The sequence below is a fragment of the Cajanus cajan genome, chromosome 6, assembly GCF_000230855.2.
Source record: "Cajanus cajan strain Asha chromosome 6, NIPB_CcT2T_4, whole genome shotgun sequence".
NCBI lineage: Eukaryota > Viridiplantae > Streptophyta > Magnoliopsida > Fabales > Fabaceae > Cajanus > Cajanus cajan.
The window spans coordinates 13,263,383-13,283,976 of NC_138522.1; the positions used below are offsets into that span (position 1 = coordinate 13,263,383).

The following is a 20,594-nucleotide window of genomic DNA, read 5'->3' on the forward strand; positions in this document are numbered from 1 at the left end:
TATTCTTTTAAACGTAATCTCTTTAATTAGTTAAAATATATTAAAAATATAAAATTTAGCAAATCATTCTATTTAATAACTCTTTTTTCTTGAAATTATAATTTTTAATAAATAAAAAAAATTGTTAAAAAAATGTGTTAGAACAATACTTCACTTTTGAAACATATATACTAACTAAAAGTACCGTGAATTTCAGATAAAAGAGTATATTATTGTCATATCTACATCGAAAACCTTAATTAAATTAATGTTCTCTTGATTTAGTATTTATAATTTATGTTAGTTTTATACTGTGTGTTTTAATTATATTGTGCAATGTAATTTTGCAAATTGTTCTATTGATGTATTTGTGTCATATCAACTATCCATATCGGCTGTCACTTTTATGCTTTGTAATACACCACATGCTCCCATTTGAAGTCACATCTATATTCAATTTGACCCAATTGTCTTTAAGGAAGTGATAGCCAAAATAAAAGGTGCTAGGTTACCATATATTAATATCATTCGAACCTCCTATAATGTTAATCATGTTCATGCATGTGATGTGATTCTGGATAAGGGATGTTTGTTGATCAAAACTCTAATAAATAGCTTATTTTGATGAAAGATGAAGTTTTACTTATAATCAATATTTTGTTTTTGATCCACTTATAATCAACATGATAACAAATCAAGTTATAAGAGAAAAAGATAAATAATAATAATAATAATAATAATATATAATATCAACAATAATACTAATAAATTATTATTATTATTTGTGTAAAAATTATTTTTTTATTTTATACTTTTTCTAACTTGATATTATCATATTAACTACTAAGAGTTTATTTAATAAACGTCGAAGACAAGAACATGAAGGATGGAAATCTAGATGCCAATGAAGAAGATCATATAAGATAGATGGAAAAACAGAAAATGATGTATCCATTAACCTGACATTTCATATTTATATAATAAAAGAACTGACTTCACACTAAAATGCTAATTAAATAAGTGACGTACGTAAATGTGAAGAAATTTTTCTTATTAATATTTTGGTTTAAATATATTTTTAGTCCTTTAAATTTAAGATAAATTTATTTTTGGTCACTTAAATTTAAAATCGTTGTTTTTAGTTTTTGTAATTTTCAAAAATCTTATTTTAGTTCCTTAAATTACTAATAACATATCTGAAAGTAATAAATTAAGATGGTTATGCAATATGAATTGGATTTAATATAATATTTTCACTAACAGAGATACCAATAGATAGATTTTATGTAATAATATTTGATAAATTTTTTAACAAAATTTGAATATAAGGACTAAAATAAGAATTTTTGAAATTACAGGGACTAAAAACATCAATTTTAAATTTGAAGGACCAAAAATAAATTTACTCTAAATTTAAGTCTAATTTTTTTTATATTAAATATGGGATGTTAAGCTAATGGATAATTTAAAATTGCACTATTATAGTGAGAAATCTTTGGGTGTAGGTCTTTTTTAATAAAAGAAAATAGTGAGAAATCAAATTTTTAAAAAACATGAAGGGATGAAATTTGACAAATAATTATAGTAGAGAGTCTAAAGAGTAATCAAGCTTAAATTTTAATTAATAATAAAATTTATATTTAGAATAATGAGTTAAAAATAAATTATTACTTCTTTTGCAAAAGTTGGCTTATTTAACCTATTTGTCTTCATATATATTAAGGGTAAAGTGTCAAACTCTTCATCTAATTTAGGCAAAGTTGTTGCTCTAAATCGACTTTATTAAAATTATACGTACATTGGAACATTACAAAGTTTGACATCCCCATTATTGTTATCTATAACAATTGCATGCATGGTTTTGAAGATAAATAATTAGTTTGTTAGTTTAAATGTTTTTAGTTTTTTAAATATGAAAAAAATTTATTTTTGTCTCTTAAATTTAAAATTAATTTTATTAGTCATGTAATTTAAAAATTATTATTTTATTTTTTATACTTGAATGTCACTAGTGAATCTTTCAAACCAAATCCACTTATTACTAAATTTGTTATACAAATATTGTTTATCTTTATCAATAAAAAAAGTCATATTAAATCTAACTTATGATACATAATTATTTCAATTTATAAATTTTGATTATATTATTGGTGACCTTAAAGAACTAAAAAAAGATTTATTAAATTATAAAAATTAAAATATCAATTTTAAATTTAAAGAACCAAAATAAATTTATTTTAAATTTAAGAGAGTAAAAATATATTTAAATTTAGTTCTTTTTATCGAAAGTGTTGATAATAGAAGTGGTTTAATACTTGTATTGAATTAAGGTGTGTTTTTCACTTTGAATATTAATTTCAAATTGAAAGTATCACTTTATTCTTATAATAGATCCAATTTTCCATTAAAAGAAATTTAGTTTCTTTGTCTGTCCCATCTCCTTAATTTTTTTTTATTGTATTATACTCTCTAATCTATTTTTGAAAATTAATTTTTTTTATTGTATTATACTCTCTAATCTATTTTTGAAATTTTTTTTATACTTCTCAAATTGAGAATGTAATTCATCGTTATATATTAAAATAACAAGAAGAAAAATAAACACCATGTACATATCGTTGTATAATTGAGATTTAAAATTGAAACTGTACCAAATAGGTACCAAAATCCTACTAACATCGTGTAAACTCGAAGACTACTCAACCCTACCTATGTCGATAAGTTTTCAACTATCTATGAAGGAATAAAAGTAATTAGCACTTGGTTGTTACAAACCATTAAACCATTAAAAGGATCAATAAAGTATCTTTATTCCACTTCAATATATGGTAACATATTTTTATTACTGTAAATATATCATTCCTATTCCTCTCTAGCAGAAGAGGAGGAAAAATTATTATATGCTTGTTAAACACTTCATATCATTGTACTCAATCTTGAGCATTACAATGTTATCATAGGTACCATTACCATCGCTCTAAATCAAAGACATCTTGAATCAAGAATTCCTATGAACAGTTGGTGTGCTTATTCCTAGTAAGTACATTTGGTGTCCACTACGAGACAAAGTCGAATTTGATAGTTCCTTTTGAAACTTTTTTTGATAAGGAGTTTGATCCTCTATCATTCATGGACTGGATTGCTTTATCTTTGGCCAATGTGAAGACTTTAAAGAAGGTAAGTCTTGAGGTGGCTCTTGCTTATTTCTATAATCCCTAGGCTTGGTCTTGGATAAGGATGACAATGGATAGCTAGGATTTGCATAGGGTCCTATAGTACCCGTCCTCATATCCGCGTTTAAAAATAATACCTGTGCCCAACCCTATACTCGCACATGTAGAAATTAAATCCCCATCCCGATGTCCGTTGGGTACACAATGACTTATATTTTACTTATGTATAAAGTAAATAAATCAATGGAGAGACATTTCACATAAGTAAACATAATATTAATTTTTTAGATCTTTAACATTACAAAATAAGTAAAAGATTATTAAACATTCAATTATTGTAAATAAACTTTTAAAAAAAATTCAATATAATAAAAGTTGTAATTAAACGTCCAACATCATGATCATGTGTTAACAATATTCTCTAAGACCTGTGAAAATAATTATACAAAAATTAATTAGATTAAATTACATACTATAAATTTCAAAAAAAAAATTATGTAGACATTTGACCTCATCATTAGAATCAACTTCTCCATATTTTTGCAAATGTTTGTTGTAACGTAGTAAGTTAATTGTTTAGAGTTTAGTTAACTCTAGAGAGAAGGATATATAAGGTTTTATTTGAGAACGAAACCTAATAAGCTCATCTTTAAAGAAAATCTAGAGAGAAGTTTTAGAGAGAAGGACTATGGGTCCGTGAGCTTTTTTTTCTCCCAAATTTCTCTGCTTGATTCCTTTTTTCTTCTAGATCATTAATCTCTTCTGTCTTTTCTTTAAATTTAAGCTAGAAAGCTTGATTTTGGAAGATTGAAGTCTACGGGTCGACTATTCAGAAATTTTTCTTCTTCTTCCTCTTCTTGACTGTTCTGAGCCAATTTTCAGGTAAGGGAAGCTAGGATTGTGATAATTTGGTTGCATGTGAGTTTAGAAACTCAATTTATGCATGAATTGGAGGTTGATTTGCTTATTTGAGGGATTTTTCCATTTTTTGGGTTTTCGAGCTAAAACGGGGTTTTGGCTGATTTGATGCATCGGATGAGTGCATATTGTTTCTAGAACTTGAATTGAACTATTTTTGGTGCATGGATGTTATCTCTTCCATTGCATGTGAGTTTTTTCTGAGTTTCAGGTGTGGAGGTCCAAAAATGGTGAAAAACATGGTGCCTCTATCATCAAATGGTTGAGCCGTTTTAAAGGACTGAGCCCTTTGGGGGCCACATGACAGAAGGGGATTTTTGTAACCAAAGGATTGAGTGCTTTTGAAATGGCTGAGCCATTTAAAAGGGCTTATCCCTTTGAGGGTCGTGTGTCAGGGGAGAATCCCTGGAAGCAAAGTGTTGAGCGCTTTGGGAGGCGCTGATCGGTTTTGTACTTTTAGAATTAGACTTTTATAACTTTATAAAAGTTGTATCCTTGGATGTTATCTTTCCAATGGCGTTGGAATCACCTAAAAATGAGGTCTAGAACTCTAGCTATGACTATTTTAGTTAACAGGGGTCAAGCTGTCAACATTGATTATGTTTGTTACGGGTTTTGACATTTTTAGCCAAGTAGATGATTTATTTAGAATTTAATGTCTTCATAAGAGTTGTATATTATCCTCTTATCTTTCGTTTAAGATAGGTTTGAGATTATTTGGATGAGTATAACTCTCTGGATGTTGTTTTATTTGACAGTTATCAAAGGGAGATGCATGTTATTTTGATGTTCTAAGTGTTATCATGTGGATTAAAAATTCGTACGATACTATGCTAAATAGTGGTTCATATATGTATGATATATGATATAAATTGGTGCTTGATTCATATGTATGCTTGATAATGATATATATGAATGTTTAAACATGATATGATATGTATGTATGTTTATATGAGGATGATATTGACCATGATGGTGGGTTGACCATGTATAATGTATGATGTATTGTTGCATGTGATACCTTATGGCATGTGCCTAGCCTAGGACTTGAGGAGAGAGAAAATATTTTCGAACTAGAGGAACTCACATAGAGTCTCTTGAGAGTGGTGTTTGGATAGACCACTGGTTTGGATGAGAGTTGTGCTTGGATAAGCCATTGGTTTTGGGTGAGACTGGTGCTTCGATAGGCCACTAGTTTGGGCGAGTCTCCTCTAAGTCCTTAGCTAGTGTTGGAGCGGGGTATGAGGTCGAGAGTTATTCCTTTAACCAAGTACTGGGGAAGGTGCGTGGTTCCTTGCGAATAGTCGGTGGGCGAACTCTACAAGTAGGGATGGCAAAAATACCCGCACCCGCGGGTATCTGCGGGTAAAACCCGTTACGAATAATAAATGGATAGGCTAATTGGGTACCCGCAGATAATGGGGACAAATAATTTTTTACCTGTTTATAAACGGGGCGGGGGTGGGTATGATGATATTCATACCCGCGGGTACCCGTTTAATAATATTTCTTAAATATCCTAATTATCCTTGTACCACATAACCCTAAAACTATACTCTCTCATCTTATTTTCTTACAAAAGTGATGTTGATGAAGTTATCAACATGTGTTAAGCATGTTATAGAATTATGTTGGATGTAATTTGATTGATTTTCTAGCTTTGATTAGACCAATAAAATTTATGTATTGTAAGTTATTTACTTTCATTTGGAATTATGAGATTGAATTATTGTAGCTTTGTGATGAGACTTTAACTTGTGAGATTAATGTATATTAAATTATTAATTATCTTGCATTTTTATTATTATTTCAACAAAATTAACGTTAAATACAAGTTTAAAATTAACAATGAATTTTTATTTTTTAATATTTTAATGACATTAAATATAAACTTAAAATTATTTATAATATAATTTTTTTAATTTATTAAAAAATTTATAAATATCCATGGATATCCATGGATATTCGTGGGTATTTAATAAATTCATGGATACCTGCTTAATGGATACCCGCGCGGATATGGGGTGGGTATGGGGCCAATTTTCATCTGGCGGGGCGGGGGTGAGTTTACTATTACCCGCCCCCATGGGGCCCCATTGCCATCCCTATCCACAAGTGACTTGGTAATGCATGTCAAGGTTGTGATAAGCCTATACCCAACTGTGTTATACCTGACAGTGGAACCAAACTTCCAAGTGTGTAAGTGACATCATCCGAGTAAACCTGAGTGGGAATTAATATCCCGATTTGTTGTGACCGAGCAGGCGTGTTAAGCGTGAAAAAGGTTGGTGTGGTTTCGGTAGGATGAGATGTCACTGCTCTGTTGTTAGGGAGATCTCTTAGGTGAATGCGTGACGATGCATTAGATGATTGATATACATTGATATCTGCCATGAGTTGCAATTACTAAATGAGTAGTGTATGATAGAATGTATGGTGTGACTCTATGAGAATGATTGGTGATTTGATGATGGTGTAGCATAGATACTTATTCTTATGCTTACATGATTGATTATTGAACTCTATCTTACCCTTCTATTTCCATGAGGATGGACTGCGATGGTCATACTATGTATGAGAGCAGGTCAGGGTTAGGTTGAAGTTGGTTGTTGTGACCACTGCGGGATGTGAAGTTTTTTCCTAGTGTTAGAGTTACCATCTTGGGTAACTATTTGACTGTACTTGACCGGTACTAGGAAAGTATTATTATTTTGGATGACTATATATATATATATAGTATTATATTTTGTGCATAGAAATGTAGTTTATTATTACTTTTATATACATGTATGTATTTGGTTATACAATTTAATATCTTCTCTTAGTTCACTAGTGTAATTAGTGTGATTCCACTAAGTGTAGGGACCATGACGGGTCGTTACATTTGTCATCTAAGTCTATAGTAATACCAATAAAAACTACATGACAAGAAAATGAATGATTGAACAATTTAAATTAATATAAATTAACAATAAAAAATAAACAAGTTTTATCAAGACATTATACAAAAAATTACGTACAAAGAATTTTTATAGAAAGAAAGAATGTAGTTTTTACAATGATCAATCTCTCTTCTTTTTGAACTTCAAACTTCCTTTGATATGGCTTAAGTGAAGATGATCGTTCTAAATTCTTGAGTTTCTCTCTCATGGCTTGCTTTGTCTTTCACAATTTTTTTCTTGAGAAGAGAAGTGTTTGTTGGTGTAATAAATGCTTTTACCAAATTGTTACGTCTTATCTAATAAAAAAAAGCTCCTTGTCACCTTTTGGCACCGAGTAGGGAGAACTATGCATGTGTCAGGACATTGCAAGGATGAAACAACTTTCTATGTTTGCAAAAATTTGCTTGTCCTTTTCTAATGCAAAACATGTCATTCTTTCCTTTTTGTATAATGTTGATACCAAGGAAGTATTTTTTTTTAAAATTTGATCTATTAAAGAAACATTTGGATGTAGTCATTTCTTGTGTAAAGATCATAAATGATAAATATTTAATACATATATCCTTTTATGACTAAAATTTCATCTTGTTCATTAACAAGATTGTTTTAATGAAACTATAATCTTATATCAAGATTCGTCTTACCAACAAATTGCGTCTTAGAAAAGATTCGTCTTATTTTTGAAAGCTTTAGTCTATTGATAAAAAAATCTCTGTTTGTTAACAACAAAACTTAAGACTAGAGGGATCTAATATTGTCTTTTGACATAACATAATTTTTTTTTTATAATTGTTGTTCTTTATGCTTTCTAAATCTTCAAACTTCTTTATGTAGGTGCTTCATGAAGATGACCGCTACAAATCCTTGAGCATCTTTGACAGGTTTGCTTTGTTTGTCTTCATCTTCATTCCTTGTGGAAAGAAGTGTATGTTACTGCATTAAATATGGACATTAAATGCATTTGACCAAAATGTTACTTCTTATTTGATCAAAGAAGCAACTTATCACCTTTTAAGGTACCAAACAAAAGAAATTATTGCATGTCTTAATTAGAAAAGACTTTTTTTGAGACTTCACATGCTTTGAGACATTTGTTTGTCTTTTCTCTGATGCAAAACATGTTTGTGTTCCTTTTTGTACTACAAGTATCAAAAAAGATTTTTATTCCTTTCGATCTGTTAAGAAATAACGTAGACAAATATGATTTGGTTATTATACATCATAAATGTTTATATTAAATGATTTTTCCTTATAGGCGAAGTACTTTGCTTGAAAAACTTAATGTCAATATAACCTATCGTTTAGCATAATTCATCTTATAGTATGATCTAAAAAACTTTTCTCTTGAAAAATGTTTAAATCTGTTATCATTAAAACTTATTAAAACTTATGCCCTAAGGAATTTAAGATTGTATTTTGATCTAACAATATGTTTTCAGACATAATAAATGATATATTTAATGCATTCATCTTAGATAGGCAAAGTGTTCCATTTGAGAGACTATACATTTGTGTTGTATTATCATTTTTCTTTATATGATCTTAAAAACACTTCTTTTTCAAAAATGTTCTAATTTATTAACATTAAAATATGTATTTTGGGGGATTTAAGATTATCCTTTGATCTAACATATTGAAACGTACTCCACACTAGTACAAAAATGGGTTATTACATCACCCATTTTACGTCAGAAAAACGAAACCCCGATGTTATAAAAACGCGGTGGCAGTTTCGTAAATATAGACCGACTAATTTACGTCGGACATTGGGGGGTTCGACGTAAAATAGCCACTAAAATACCAACGTTCCTTTCACTTCCCGCGCGTCCCTTTGTATTATTTTCTCTCATCTAACTCTCAATCTTCTTCTCTCAATCTCTAAGTGTCTAAGTTCATGTGTTTGCACATTCGTCCTTTGTCTAAACCCGAAACTAGAACGGGTCGTTCCAGATAAACAATTAACAAAGAATTATTGTAGCTGGAACGGGTCGTTCTGATTTTGTAACGGGCCGTTCCAGACGCATAAATCTTTGTTTATTGTGTATCTGGAACGGGCCGTTTTGGTTTCAGTACGGGCCGTTCTAGATGCATTAAAGAGGGACTTTTTAGGCATTGACCTTTAGTTTATCATCGTATTAATAGAAATATTTATAGATTTTATCCGAAATTACTATCGATTTTTTAGGGTTGTAGTTTAGGTTAGAAAAATTATGAATAACTGAGTCAATAGTTAATTTGTGTTAATATATAGATAATGAATCAAATTTGGATGAATGCAAGTCGCATTAGTCAAGAGTACAGAAATGAAGTTGAAGAGTTCTTGCAGTTTGCAAGAGAAAATGGGAAACGCATCAAAGGGGCATATTATTGTCCATGTATTCGTTGTTTGAATCAGATACGTCAGGAAGTTGGGGAAATACGTGATCACTTGTTTATATATGGTATTGTGAAGAGTTATACAGTATGGACATGGCACGGAGAAATATTAGACATTCTAACGGTGTCAACAACTGAAAATTTTGAAGAAAATTTTGAAAGAGCACATGTATATGATACCTTAAAGTCTGATTTTGGGCAACCATTGTACCCAGGATGCAGTATGTTTACAAGATTATCAGCAACTTTAAGATTGTTTAGTTTAAAAGCAAGAAATGGCTGGAATGATAAAAGTTTCACAGAATTGTTGGAGTTGTTGAAGGAGATGCTTCCAGAAGATAACACGTTACCTAATCGCAACTATGAGGCAAAAAAGATACTATGCCCAATGGGTTTGGAGTATAACAAGATACACGCGTGCCCTAATGATTGCGTATTGTATACAAATGATTTTGCTATACTGAAAGTGTGTCCGACATGTGGATTGTCGCGGTTCAAAAAGAAAATTGATGGAAGTAGTGGTGAGGAAGAAATAGAGGGTCCCCCTGCTAAGGTGTTATGGTATTTGCCAATAATACCTAGGTTTAAAAGATTGTTTGTCATTAAAGAGGATGCAAAAACCCTCACATGGCATGAAAATGGTAGAAAATGTGACAATTTTCTTCGACATCCAGCTGATTCTCCGCAATAGAAGAGGATTGATGAAACATTTCCAGAATTTGGTGCAGAGTCAAGAAACTTGAGAATTGGTCTAGCTACAGATGGCATGAATCCTTATGGGAACTTAAGTAGTAAACACAGTTCATGGCCAGTTTTGTTAGTCATTTACAATTTGCCTCCTTGGCTATGCATGAAGAGAAAATATATTATGTTGTCTATGATGATATTAGGACCCCGACGACCAGGAAATGACATAGATGTGTATCTTAGTCCATTGATTGATGACTTGAAAATGTTGTGGGAGACAGGAGTGGAGGTCTTTGATGCATATCGTGAAGAAAAATTTACTTTGCGTGCAATGTTATTTTGCACAATAAATGATTTTCCAGCATATGGTAACTTGAGTGGGTATAGTGTGAAGGGTCATTATGCATGTCCTATATGTGAAGAAAACACAAGTTATACCCAATTGAAACATGGGCAAAAGACTGCGTACACTAGGCATCGTAAGTTTCTTGTTCGTAGTCATCCATACCGTAGATTGAAGAAAGCATTCAATGGATGTCAGGAGGATGAAATTGCCTCGACACCGCGCAATGGTGAAGAAGTGTATCAGCGGGTGAAGAACATTAACATTGTGTTCAGAAAGACGCAAAAGAAGTCAACTGAGAGAAATATCTGGAAGAAACGATCAATATTCTTTAATCTTCCTTATTGGTGCAAGCTAGATGTTAGACACTGCATAGATGTGATGCATGTGGAGAAAAATGTTTGTGATAGTGTAATTGGGACATTGCTAAACATCAAAGGAAAGACTAAACATGGAGTGCAAGCACGACAAGATTTGGTGGACATGGGTATACGTTCTGAGTTACATCCTCAGTCTATTGGAAGACGCACTTACTTGCCTCCAGCTTGTCATACTCTATCAAAGAAAGAAAAAAAATCTTTTGTGAGTGCTTACGCAGTGTGAAAGTTTCACAAGGGTACTCCTCAAATGTTAAGAGTTTGTTGTCTATGCAAGATTTGAAGTTGATTGGTTTAAAGTCTCACGATTGTCATGTGTTAATGCAACAACTTTTGCCTGTGGCTATTCGTAACATTTTACCATCTTCTGTTAGAGTTTCTATTACTCGATTGTGTTTATTCTTCAATTCCATTTGCAACAAAGTAATTGACCCTGTAAAGTTAGATGAGTTAGAAAATGAAGCAATCACAATCTTGTGTCAATTGGAAATGTATTTTCCACCTTCATTTTTTGATATCATGGTGCATTTGATAGTTCATTTGGTTAGGGAGATTCGATTGTGTGGCCCGGTTTATCTTAGATGGATGTACCCTGTTGAGAGATACATGAAGATCTTAAAAGGATATGTCAAGAATCAATACCGCCTAGAAGCCTCTGTTGTAGAGAGGTACATTGCAGAAGAAGCCATTGAGTTTTGTTCAGGGTACATGTCAAAATCAGAACCAATAGGAATTCCTAAGACTCGACATGATGGGAAACAATTTGGTAAGGGTACTCGAAGTTTAAAGATTAGAACTGTGAGTCGAACAGAAGTTGACTAAGCACATTTGTACATATTGAACAACACTGATGAAGTAATTCCTTACATATCTGAACACATAGATGAAATCAAGATAGCACACCCCGGAATGAATGAGAAATGGGTATTGAATGAACATAACAAGAGTTTCTTAGCTTGGTTTAAGAAAAAGGTTTAGGGTGAGGTTAATGCTTCTGATACACTTTTGAGACTCGCTCGTGGGCCTAACAACGATGTGATTACATTTGGTGGGTATGACATTAACAAATATTATTTCTATACAAAGATAGAAGATGACAAAAGTAGAGTACAAAATAGTGGGGTTACAATTCAGGCTGAGGCTGTGCACTTTGCTAGTTCTAAAGATAAAAATCCCATTACAGCATCTATGAGTTATTTCGGAGTCATACAAGACATATGGAAATTGATTATGTTACGTTTAGAGTGCCTGTGTTCAAGTGTAAATGGGTTGATGACAATACGGGTGTGCGGACAGATGATTTAGGATTTACTTTGGTTGATTTGAACAAGGTCAGTTATAAGGATGAACCTTTTATTATGACATATCAAGCAAGACAAATTTTTTATGTCAGAGATCCATGTAATGAGAAATGGTCAGTGGTCCTCAAAGGAAGAACCATGCATGGAACTCACGAAGATGAGTCTCTAGATATGCATGAGACACTGTCTTTCTCAAGCAGATCATTTGGTCCTATTGCGGACAATGAAGTGGACGAAATACATGTTATTCGAAGTGATCATGATGAAGGAATATGGGAAAACATTCCAACCTAATAGGTTTCTGTTTGTGTATTATTTGTTTTTTTATTAGTTGTTTTGTTGCTATATTATTATTATCTTTTTTACTTTATTTGTCTATTCAGTTAATTTGTTATTTTAATAACGAGAGTTTAATTTTTTCAGGATTATGGAAGATTCGGGGTCTAGCAGTGGAATGAGGGAAGGTAGATCTGTCACCCGATTGTCTGGGTTGACAACTAGACGCATTGCCAAGGAGAGGACACCAGTTGAGGTGGATCCTCGTTCTGGCAAGGCGTCAGGCCCAAATGCTGCAAAGTTTAAGAGCTATTTGGGAGTCCTAGCTCGACGACATGTTTCTATTATCATTCCATCATGGGATGATGTTCAGGAGGCTGACAAGAACCTCATGTGGCAGGATATTCAGGTATATACTTTCACATCCCTTCAATATTATATAACTTAAATACATTATTTATTATTTGTTGTTATTTTCATAGCAAAATTTTGACATTCCCAACACTGAGGTCATGAGGAGGAAGATGTTATCTGCCCTTGCCACCAAGTGGAGAGACTTCAAGACTTTCTTGACACGGGAATATGTATTTTGGAGAGCGACAAAATGAGACTCCCTGTCTAAAGTACCAGATCACTAATGAGGAGTGGATGCAATTAATCATTATTTTAATTAATCTCATTTTCTTTTTTGTATTATTGCAGGCCAAAAGAATAGCTGCCCAAGAACGACAGAGCAAGAATGATGCACCCCATCTATTGTCAAGAGGGGGATATGAATTAAAAAAAAAAAGAAAATGATGAAGGCTAGGGTAGAGGCAACAGGGGTTGAGTCTGCTTACCGTGTGGAGTCACCTCCCCGCCATGAGATGTGGATAGCAGCCCGGAAAAAATCAGATGGGCAAATGACTTCTGAGTCTACAAGGGTCATTGTTGATAAAATAGTAAGTAAAAATATACAAACTAAGACTCTTCATTTCAACTCATTTAATTCATAAGTGTAGTTTAGGGTATACTTATTGTTAATATGTTGCAGGAGGGTTTAGTTGAGCAGACCACCCAGGGCTCATTTGTTTCCCATGGTTGGGATGATATCCTCACAACGGCCATAGGAAGGCCAGAGCACGCAGGCCGTGTGCGTGGTGTTGGTGGTTCTTGGAGCCACCGAGATTTCTTTGGTGCACGATCATCGAGGAGCACTGTTGACTCTTGCAGTCAAGAGGCTATGCAGAGAATGGAGATGTAGTTTGAAGAAAAATTGAAGAACATTCGAGAAGAGTTTGAACATAAGTTTGAACTTTTGGCTCGTTCTCAGCAACAGACTGCAATTGCTCATGATGGTGTTCGAGTCAGCACTAAAGGGAGTTGTGCTGCTCCAGATCCCTCAGCGGAACAGACTCACACTGATGTACCAAACTAGTGTGAGTTATATGTTGAGGATGACCCCGCACGGTTAGTGGCTATTGGCCGAGTATTTGAGGGTGGCTCAACCATCCATGGTGTCCCTCTACAGCCAGACTGGACATGGGTTGTGGTTGACCAAGTTCAAGATGTTGCTGCTCCAGTACCTTTGCCCAATACAGAGGTTCAACTAGTGGGGCAGGCAACCAGCACATTCTTAGCTTGGCCAAAACGTTTGGTCATGCCGCTTTCAGCACGGGCAAAGGTAATTCTATTATTCTCTTTTATATTCTTATAATTCTATTATTGTTTAACTAATTTTGATTATTTCTTTAGGATTTTATCAATCGTGGTAAGGAGGTCATGAGAGAACCTCATGTTGATCATGCTAATATCCCAGAAGCTGAGGATGATCCCATATCTAAGCTTCTAACCATATTACATGATTAAAGAAGAAGCTAATTCAATTACAGTGGGACATTAGAGTTTTTGGAGTTGATAGCTCTGATGTTCCACTATACATATCCTTGCCTGATGCATTAGAGATTGTTGGGAGAAACTCCATGTTAAATATATCTATCATACAACTGTGGGCCATGTAAGTCATATTTTCTTTTATGAGTCTAAATTTACAATAATTACATTTAACTTATAATAATTATTTGTGTTAGGTACATGGACAAACTGAGTGTGGAGCAAGCACAAACACTAGTATATGGATTTATTGAGCCTCAATCCATCCAAAAATCAGGAAACACTCAGGTCCAGATCCAGCAATATATGCAAACATGGATGAGTGACACAGGAAGAGATATATACATGGCTCCATACATTGACGGGTTAGTTTTTTAATTGGTTTTTTAATCATGGAAATTTTATAACTAATTTATTTGTCATACAATGTAGGTCCCATTGGCAGTTAATGGTAATCATTCCTAAAGAATACACCGTGGTGTGGTTTTGTTCACTACATCGAAAACCAAGCCACGAAATTAAATGCCAATTACAAGGGTAACTAAAATTTTTCATTATGTTTTAAAACTGTAATTATATATATTGGCTAACATCTGTTTTTATTTCAATTAATTAGAATCGAGTCAGGAGCTAATATTTTAAGTGGAAGAAGCACATCATCAAAGACATTGCACTTCATATACCCTGAGGTTAGCAAATTAATTAATACAGACAATAATATTTAAATTTATTGACTTTGGAAATAATAGTTATTTGTTTCTCATTTTAGTGTAATAAGCAACAAGATTTGTTTGAATGTGGCTATTACATCATGTATTGGATGAGAGCCATAGTTTCTGCGGGTATTACTGATTCTTGGGCGCAGGTAATTCATATCAAAATTTATTTAAGTATATTTACCTTTAGGATAATTAACATTGCATATTAATGACACTTAAATTAATGTTTCAAGTCTTTCAAGATCCATCTCCATTGCCCGAAGATGAGATCATCAAGATAAGAGAATAATGGACAACTTTTTTTCTTCAAAGTATATATTAGTTAGATTTCTAAGTTTAGTTAGTTAGATATTATGTTTCTAGTTTGATAGCATTGACAAACATATGTTTTATAGCTTTTTTAGGATAATAGGATTTACATTGTCATAATTTATGCTTTTTAAGATTTATATATTATTTTCTTTGTCATTCAATTTTGAAATATAATTTAAATTTCTATTCTGGACTGCCTGGTTTAGGTTTTATATTCTGGACTGTCTGGTTTAGGTTGTATATTCTGGACTATATATATGCAGGTTTTGGGTATATAAAAAAATAACCAAAATTAAAAAAAAAACGCAAGAATTTCTGTCGGACTATACCTTGTCCGACGTAAATTTACGTCGGCCAGTGCTAGGTCCGACGTAAATTCTTGCCTCTTTTTTCCCCTTTAAAAGCGTTTTTTTACGTCGGGCACAAGACATCTCCGACGTAAATTTACGTCGTCATTGACAGGTGACGTAAATTTACGTCTCCCGTATTAACGTCGGAGCCTTTTCTGACGTAAAAGTCTCAAAATATCCGACGTAAAAGACCTCTTTTATACTAGTGCCATTTTATTTTTATAACAAAGTCATCATCGACTTTACCTTTTCAACAAGACAAGGTAGGATCCAACTAATTCTTTCATTTGCATGTATTTCACCACTCTCCTCTAAAGTTCCTCCATGCTTGGTGTCAAATTCTTGTACAAACTACCCAAAAATGATCATGGCTTCAAGGTGGACACCATTTGATGTAAGGCTACCCTTGGGGCGAGATTGGGAAGTTAAAATGCAACTTTTCCTAATCTCTATGAAAGTTCAAAGAGACTTGTGCCTTCCTTGCTTTACGTTGATGAGTGCAACAAAGGTCATGAGATGTGCATGGTTGACTAGTGACGAACTGAGTTCCAGAGCTAGAGATTAGTGCTCAAAAAGAGTTGGGGAAATGATATGGGTGTCTTGTTGCAACTCATCGAGTCGTCAACGCATGTCGACATTCTCACATCGAAGGGTTTCTAGCTCCCCTTTTTTGCGCTTTTGGTGTTGTTCGTTTTGTTCTCATCTTTCTTTTGAGTTCATTCAACATCTGAGCATTTTCAAAAACTTCCAATTCCCTAATTGGTGATTTACCTATGCTTGCCATTGTTCTAAGAAATGAGACTGTAGAAAAATTTAATACGGCCCCATAATGAGTCTCAAATATTCTTATTGGAAATAGGAACATCAAGTGTTCTTGGAGGATGTTTGGCCAATGATGTCTTTAGTTTGGATTGATAGTGGTGGTACCTACAATAATAGGTACCTACAATAGTAGGAACTAGGGACTTAAAATACTATTGCACCTATTTCTATGTAAGAGATTGTTTGAATACAAGTTTAAAAATATTTTAAAAATTTTTCTATTAAAAAGTACTCTTTATTTTTACGCTCATAATTTACATCTTAACAACCTCCAAGTATTAAAATGTCATTGGCTAAAACTTTTGTTTACCAATTTGTGCAGCAAAGAATAGACAAATACAAGAACCGAATATATTGTATACATATTAAGTCATATACTAAAACTTTTATTTGTGTAACAGTGAATAGACAGATACAAGAACCGAATATAGTGTGCATTAAATCATTAGCTAAAACTTTTATTTTTGCGACAGTGAATAGAAAGATACAAGAAACCGATCATGGTTCACTGAATGGTAAGGGGTTCCATGGAACTGTGAATAATGAATCTTTGTTACTTTTGGTTGATGCGATGAAAAGTCAATTGTTTAAGGGAACTCTTACATTTTTATTTTTCATTCAAACTGAACAATGCACAAAGAATTTTATTTACTTAAAACTCAGCTTATAGAAATCTGAAAACTCAAAAAGAAAAAAGGGTATATTAATTATGGAAAAGAAACCGATATAATCAGTTAAAAAGCTAAAACATTTGCTCCAACCAATATCTTGCCTAATCAGTTGCATGATATATATTGAACTAATCTTTAATCAAGCCAAGCCTTTTGCTATATATTATAAGGGGGGAAAAGCCAGCAAAAGTATTTTAAACACCAATATTATGATCCGTCAATCTTTCCAATTTTAAATATAAGAGAAAAAAAATACATATAGATAAATTTAATTTCAACTAATTTAACCTTATTTAATGTTTCGATCACCGATATATTCTTCGTTTAATTGATGTTATATTTCTAATTATTCATTTTTGTTTTCTGATATAAGTTCTAACTAACTTCTTATGAGGGTACATAGTTCGGAAGATTTTTTTTTTAATATCAAATATGTGCAATTAAATGGTGCTAAATAAATTTTTTTAAAATAATTTTCTTAAATAACATAAATCAATTTTTTTTCTTATATTAGATTGGGGAGGGTATTTTTTTTCTTTCCCACAAGGATGCTTGAAAACTGGCCAAACAGTTACATCTTTGCAATGTATTATTGTATCCTAGACATCAAGGATGCCAAGGGTGGTGCTTAATGGAATAAATTTATTGAATGTGGTCAAAAAGTTAAAACTCTTTGGAATAAGATTGAGGTTACTACATGTTATTAGTGTTGTCTTGTTGAAAATAACACAATGGGTAGCCAAAGGCTGGAAACAAAATAAGCTTCAAATGCCAAGTTTTAGAATCAAAATGCATTTTCAATTAGGTCAGAATAATTTTGATTTCCCTGAACAAACTTTGTTAATGCTTTTTGTTATTAAACAAAGAAAATATTAAATATCGTTAATAGTTTTTGTTTCTTTTCAATATTATATAATTTTAAATAACATCTTTAATTATGGTAACAGACTCTCTTTGGTGTTCATTATAATGGTGGTCAAACTTCAATTATGCATGCAGAGATATTTGTTGCATAATATTTGATTATGCAGAGATATGCCAAGTTTTGCTTTGTTGCATAATAATTTAGATTGAATATTTGCTTCTAATTGACTTGTTGAAAGTTAGTTAAGAGAGTTTATTTCCTTTTTTCTTTTTTCATTCTCATATATAAAGAAAAAAATAAAAATAAAAAACATCATTACATGTGATCCACACAACCTTGGATATGTGAAGTTGTGATGAGCTTCTAAAGAGCAAAGCCATTGACTATACCAAAGGAGTAAATTTAAGTAACGTACTTTAGAGGGAAAGAGAAAGACATTTTTTTTTATATAATCAGAAATATCTTTTACATAGATAATTTTATTCAAGTCAAATACAATCACTATGTGAAGCAAAATTTCTCTTCTGATTTTGAATTTTGACATGAATACATATTAATCGAGACTTCAGTAATGTCATGCAAGTTCATCCACATGTTTGATAGCACAAATTTCTCACCATCAATAATGAGTGCTACCTAATTTAATGTTTTTTAAATGAAATAAATAAACCAATAAATTAACATAAATGTGATATTTTATTTACTATTATAAAATTATATAACCTTTTCAAATTTTTTTAAAATTTTTTTTTTCCTCTACAACTTCCACTCAAACATTAACATAATATTGTGATGAAACTTCGTTTTCGGGGTGTATGAGTTGGAAAGAAGCGATAAAAGAATTAAAGAAGAAGAAAAAAAGCTGGCCATGAATGCAATTAGGCATTCCAAGCTCTATTATTGTACCAAACAAGGATAAAGGCTCTAATAAAAAGTTGTAGAAATGAATTTGTAGAATCTTGGAGCAATTTTGAACAGTTGTCAAAGAATGAACACTGCCAGAAAAAAGGATATAAATTTTGGTTTTTGTCCCCCCATGCAATATTTTTTTATATTTTTTTATCGACAAGTCTTTTCTAAGTAATATTGAACTTGATCTCCTAAAATAAGGTATCATGTTTGAATTTTGATTACTTAAAAAAAAAAATATGATTAGAAAGATAAATTCTATTAAAGATATTTTATCAATATTTTTTGATAAAAATTAGTTATCAATAAAATTGATGTATACTCTATGTAATATCCCAAATTTTTTTACTAATACTACGAATAATTATTATTTATTTTTGTATTTATGTAGATTATTTCTTTATAATTATTTTGATTAATTAAATGGGTTTGATTGAATTTTTAAAGGTTTTTAATAATAATCATTTTTGAAAATTATTTTGTACAATATTATTAATTATGATATTTTGTTATAATTATTATTTGAAGAAAATCATGCTTTAAATTGTATTGATATTTTATTTTAATTTGATATATATATATATATATATATATATATATGTTATTTATTTATTTATTAATTAGTGATTCTTGATTTTTATAGCCCTGAAACGAGTCGTTCTACTTTGGGAATGGGTCGTTCCAACTCGAGCATGCATGGGTAAAAATTCAACCCAGAACGGGCCGTTCCACTTTGGGAATGGGCCGTTCCGGATGTGGTTTTAAAGAACAAAGTATTGACTCAGAACGGCCCGTTCTGGTTTTGGAACGGGCCGTTCTAGGAGAGGCTTTTGTACATGTTCTTTGTGCCCAGAACAGGCAGTTCTGGATTCGGAACGGGCCATTCTGACCAAATCCTGATGCCTATAAATGTGTTCCAGCACTAAAAAAAATGCATTTTTTCACTTTTGACCTTTTTCTTCTACACTTTCTGGAGACCAAGGGGAACCCAGAGGAGGAGATCCTGCTTCAGTTTCAACCCCTGTTTATCGAGGTAAGGGGGAAGTGAGAAACCTCGCTCTAGGTGTGGGATTGTATGTTGGGTAGTGGGATTGGCCCCCAATCCTGTGTTTGTTGTATGCCATGTTTTTCTTGGATGTTCCAATTACTTAATTAATACGCGTGTATGAATAGAAACTTTGTTTAGGCTATGATTGTGGAATTTGGTGCTCCTATGGGTTCCTACGGGAAATCCTAAGGGAGTGCATTGGTGTTTGTATGAGTAAATTAATTGTGATAATAATTATATATGTGAATTATCTTATTTTAAATGTTTATTGCATAAATTGGAACGCTCTATGGGTTCTTGAGAGAACCCTATGAGCAGCAGGAAAAATAGGAATATTTCTGTTTTACCTTCTGATTGTTCTGTTGTACTCCTTGTTGTATAAGATGTATAAATGTGTATTTAATTATGCAAACAGATGAGTTTTAATACGGAATAAAGTGCTCTATGAAGATTGTGAATGAAATGTGATGACGAAATGTGATGATGCGATATGACCATGGGAAATGATAATGTGATATGAGAATGCATAGAGTCTTGATTGACATGCATCATTTGCATAAATGTTTTAAGGGTACGATATGGAATACACCGCCAGAGAAGGCCCCCAAGTGTAAAAGCTTTGGGGATTAGTCCTTAGGGATAACTCGATTTGGA

General features: G+C 32.2%; 1 protein-coding gene across 1 annotated transcript; it reads left to right on the forward strand.

Annotated features, from left to right (window-relative positions):
• Positions 1 to 13,068: 13,068 nt before the first annotated feature.
• LOC145958837 (uncharacterized) lies at positions 13,069 to 14,104 on the forward strand. Its single transcript, XM_083076377.1, has 2 exons — positions 13,069 to 13,313; positions 13,406 to 14,104. Exons 1-2 carry the CDS (start codon positions 13,167 to 13,169, stop codon positions 13,613 to 13,615), a joined length of 357 nt encoding a protein of 118 aa, XP_082932503.1. The 5' UTR covers positions 13,069 to 13,166; the 3' UTR covers positions 13,616 to 14,104.
• Positions 14,105 to 20,594: the final 6,490 nt, after the last annotated feature.